This window comes from Raphanus sativus, chromosome 2, assembly GCF_000801105.2.
Source record: "Raphanus sativus cultivar WK10039 chromosome 2, ASM80110v3, whole genome shotgun sequence".
In the NCBI taxonomy this organism is placed as follows: Eukaryota; Viridiplantae; Streptophyta; class Magnoliopsida; order Brassicales; family Brassicaceae; genus Raphanus; species Raphanus sativus.
Window position 1 is genome coordinate 10,414,390 of NC_079512.1, and position 4,295 is coordinate 10,418,684.

At 32.9% G+C, this 4,295-nt stretch overlaps 1 protein-coding gene across 1 annotated transcript; it reads right to left on the reverse strand.

Moving 5' to 3' along the window:
• Positions 1–714: 714 nt before the first annotated feature.
• On the reverse strand, positions 715–2,878 carry LOC108837132 (cullin-1-like). The gene has a single exon (XM_018610199.2). It carries the CDS (start codon positions 2,856–2,858, stop codon positions 819–821), a length of 2,040 nt encoding a protein of 679 aa, XP_018465701.2. The 5' UTR covers positions 2,859–2,878; the 3' UTR covers positions 715–818.
• Positions 2,879–4,295: the final 1,417 nt, after the last annotated feature.

Consider the following 4,295-nt stretch of genomic DNA (forward strand, 5'->3'; position numbering starts at 1 on the left):
TAATAATATAGATATATGTGATAACAAGTATTCATAATAATATGATTACGCCCGAAAGTGCGGGCAATACACCTAGTAAGATATATATATGAAATTATAAAATTAATTATTATAATTCTATCCCAAAGAAGATCAACAGAAAGTGACAAAAATTATTAAGCAACTCAGATGCAATGTGGAGTCCACTCATGGAGAGAATCGAAACAGCTTTAGGTGCATCTTGGTGGTTAGAACATTTTCAGATTAGGTCTTGTTTCATATATTGTCCTAGATCATGGGGAATGTCACCCTTTGATGCTACCTCCATGGAAGCGTGACCAAAGCCCTTCAGAAGCTGAATGAATGGTCGGCGGTTATTGGACACATTGGTGATTTATCTGGTATATTAATTGAGAGCTTTAGGATCATTCTATTCTAACACTATAAAAAACTCAAATCTCCATAAGTAGCTTATTGTAGTCTCTGTACCCAAATCATACAATTGTGACTCTTTAACAAAAGGATTATGAATCATAGAAGGCAATCTTTAAAGCTAATGACGACTCAAAGAAAAAAATATTCTTAATTTGTTTTTAAAACCAGCTCCAGTTCCAATCATATCCAAAAAAACAAACCCCCATAATTAAGGTTGCATCCCAAAAAAAAAACATGACCGTGTTTAAAAGAAAAAAACAGGAAAGCAAAATTAAAGAAACAACTTAGAATAATGTTCCTATGTAATACACTACCAGATATATGCTTTGTTCCCTAAGCCAAGTACCTAAACATGTTCGGATTCATCTTGTCCCTCTCCAAATAATCTCTTGCTATTAATTCCTCTATCCTTTTTTAATCGCTTGAACATCAGGCTTGAACATCCCAATAAGTTGGTTGACACACTCAGAAATAAGTTGTTCATGTCCCAATATTTTCTTGCCCTTCATGATCCTGACAATAGAAGCCTCAATTGCATAGCGCCTGTCTTTATCAACATCTTCAACAACCTTCTTCCTTTCATCAACATGAGAGAGAGGAATCTTTACTCTGCTCATTCTAGCGGTGAATTTGGAGTTGATTTCAAAAACATCAGTCTTGGAGACAGTCTCTGTTGCTGGCTCCTTGATAAGAATCTTGTATTTAGCACATGACAGGGAATGAAGCACCCACACAAGATCTTCATGGCTTAGGTTCAGTTGAGTTTGGATTTCAGTGTAGTTCAGTTTGTCCCTTGTGTTAAAAAGCAGAAGCACAGCAGCCTGGTGGGTCGACACGATCAACTCAATGGGTTTTTGATCAAACTTTCCGTTGATGTGACAAGTTCCTAGTGAGTGGAGCCAAGTAAGTTTCCTACGTTTGTGCTTGGTTTCATAAAACCCTTTGAAAATTTCAACACACTTGACTATTTCACTAGGTAGATTCACGTCAAACGTTTTGTAACTTGGCCAAACACTAGTTGTAAGAAGAATGACGTTCAAATCAATCCCTGGTTTTGCAGCAGGGTTATTGGCTACATACTCATCGAAACTTTTTTGGTTTTGTCTTGACGATGTCAAGTCTGTCAGCATTCCCTCCATCTTATGAGTAAAATTCCCACCAAACTGTTGCTTGAGCTTTGTAATAATTCTTCTCTCATGATTATCACTAGCACTACGATTCAATAGCAGCCTACGTGCCAGCTTCTTCCTGTAAAACTCTGCAAAAAGATCCTTGTCATCACTTATATAAGCAAGAAACTTGACCACCTTCTCAATAGCTTCATCACTCAGCTCCACACTTGCCCACTTCTTGAGAATTATAATTCTATCACAAGTTGTCGCCAGTGACTCAGCACTTAGAGAGCTTCCAGGCACTGCTTTGCTGCAGAAAAGCTTAAATGCCTCTTTCAAGGACTTGTGAAAGATGGTTTGGTTCTCGAGACACTTTGTGACATAGACCATGTAGTTATCATGTGCCTCAATCAATTTTCTGATTGCATCCGCGTCTTGACCATGTTCACCTTCACCATGCTGCTTGAATATGGTTGCAACAGGTTCCAAGCCTCCCGCAATTTCCCTGAACTCTGAGTGTTTTTTCTCAAGAAGCTGGTTTGCATGCACTACAAACAACTCGTGTTCCACTTTCTTAACCAGCTTTGGCTCACTGCTTGAGTAAATGTAATGAGACAGTCTCTCCTTCTCCTTCTTTACACATTCTTCAGACTTCCGAATGTAATCAAAGTAAGAATATTCTTGAATCCATCTTGAAGCCTTGCGAGAATAGTAAGACGCTGTACCTTCAAGCATGTAGCTCTCCATATCTTGTTCGTATCTTTTCTTCTTACCCATTCCAAACTCTACATAAATGTCTTTAACTTTTTCAAGTAACGCCCTATCAATACCAGTATCATCACCTTCTCGTTCTTTATCAGCTATAGTTATTACCGCTTCTTTGACCTTGCGTTGCAACGTGCTATAAACCAGGTCAACAAAGCATGCTAATCCAACTTCTTCTAAATGTAGGAGTGATTTGTAAACAACGTAGTGACGGTCAAGATAGTTGAAGATCCTGGATAGTCGTCTAACCATATTTTTATGGATAGACCATCTTTCAAGAAGCACTCGCAGCAGCATATATTCATCGTCATAGGTCTTCCTTAAAGCAGGCAAAACTGTCGAGTTAGTATATTCCTCAAGTATTTCACGGTACTTGTTATAAAGCTTCTCTGAGTGATTATGAGGAGGTTTCTGGGTGCACATGTTGTAGACAGTCGTGTAAAGGTTTATATATTGCTCACCATTAAGTGAGTGCCCAGGAAGTCCTTCCACATACTTTTCCAATTTAGTAATACCAATCTGCATACTTCTCCATCCTTGCACAAAGTCAATCGTCCGGGCCATCATGCAGAGAATTCAAGTGCAACGAAGAGCTTTTGTGGTTGAGAGATATGCCAAGAGAAAATCAAAAATCAAAACCCTAAAATTGTTAAGGATATCTTCTCTATATATAAACTGTTGAGATATCCTCTTTATATTTTTTTTTTTTTGGTCAAAATCCTCTTTATATTTAAAGAGATATTCTTGGTTTCATCAATAGGATGAACCAATAAGATTTAGTTATTTCATATGCAGATTTTTACAAAAAAGTAAACAGAATATTTAAAATTTATTTTTTAAACAAAAAGATAAAAAGTAAATAAAAAATAGTAGTAAATTCTAAACTCTAAATACTAAACACTAAACCCTAAACACTAAACCCTAAATCCATGGGTAAATCCTAAACCTCTGGGTAAACCCTAAACCATTGAGTAAATAGATATTCCAAGAGTATAGAGTTTATCCAAGCGTTTAGGGTTTATCCAAGAGTTTAGGGTTTAGTGTTTAGAGTTTAGGATTTAATATGAACAATTTTAATAATGTTAAATTTTTTTTGCAGCTACTACTATTTTTTATTTATTTTTATCTTTTTATTTTAAAAACAAATTCTAAATATTCAATTTCTTTTTTTGAAAAAATCTGCATATAAAATAACCTATTCTCATTGGTTGTTGAACCTAAAGGTTCACCCTAGGGATGAAGTCAAAAATTACTCATATTTAAAATAACACTAAATTTTTACCTGAGTCCGTGCGGATGTATATTTTATAAAATACTAGATATGAGTCTGTTGCGTTGCAACGGGTTTTTTATGTTTTAATTTAATAAAAAACATAAAATAATAATTATTTTATTATCATTTTATGATTGATTTGCATATGTTATGTGAGATTTATTTTATAATTAAAAAATATTTTCATACATAAGTTTAAGTTAAAATTTATATTTTATAATCATGGCACATAGATGAATTGTTATCAACTTTCTACTTGGATTAGGATAAACACTATATCTAAAGGTTTAAATTAAACCCAACCTAAAATAAGAAATTAAATGAAAAATTAAAAAAAATTGTCAAATAATTTCAATCGAGTCAATGAAAACATTATACATTTTTATGTAATAATTTAGTGTTTTATTACATATGTTTTTATAATTTTACACTTCTTTTGTTAATTAAATATTTTTTAGTATTATGTTCATCATCAAATTCTCTATTAAATTTTTTATAAAATGTTATTTTACAATTCTCTTTTGGTTATGACTCAAAAATATGATACAAATCTCTTTTGTTTATGATTTTTTTTAAAAAGGAAAACAACTATCAAATATTATTTTACAGTGTTTTAGTATCTTAGAAAAATAAATTAATATTACATAATATTTTACAATTAAAATTTTCTAGAATTTATAAAAATAACATTACTTTGCAATAATTATCTCAAGTTAATATTAAATATTTTC

What these genes read in the sequence shown, in the direction of transcription:
- LOC108837132 (XM_018610199.2), bottom strand. Translation starts at nt 2,858, where the DNA reads ATGATGGCCCGGACGATTGACTTTGTGCAAGGATGGAGAAGTATGCAG.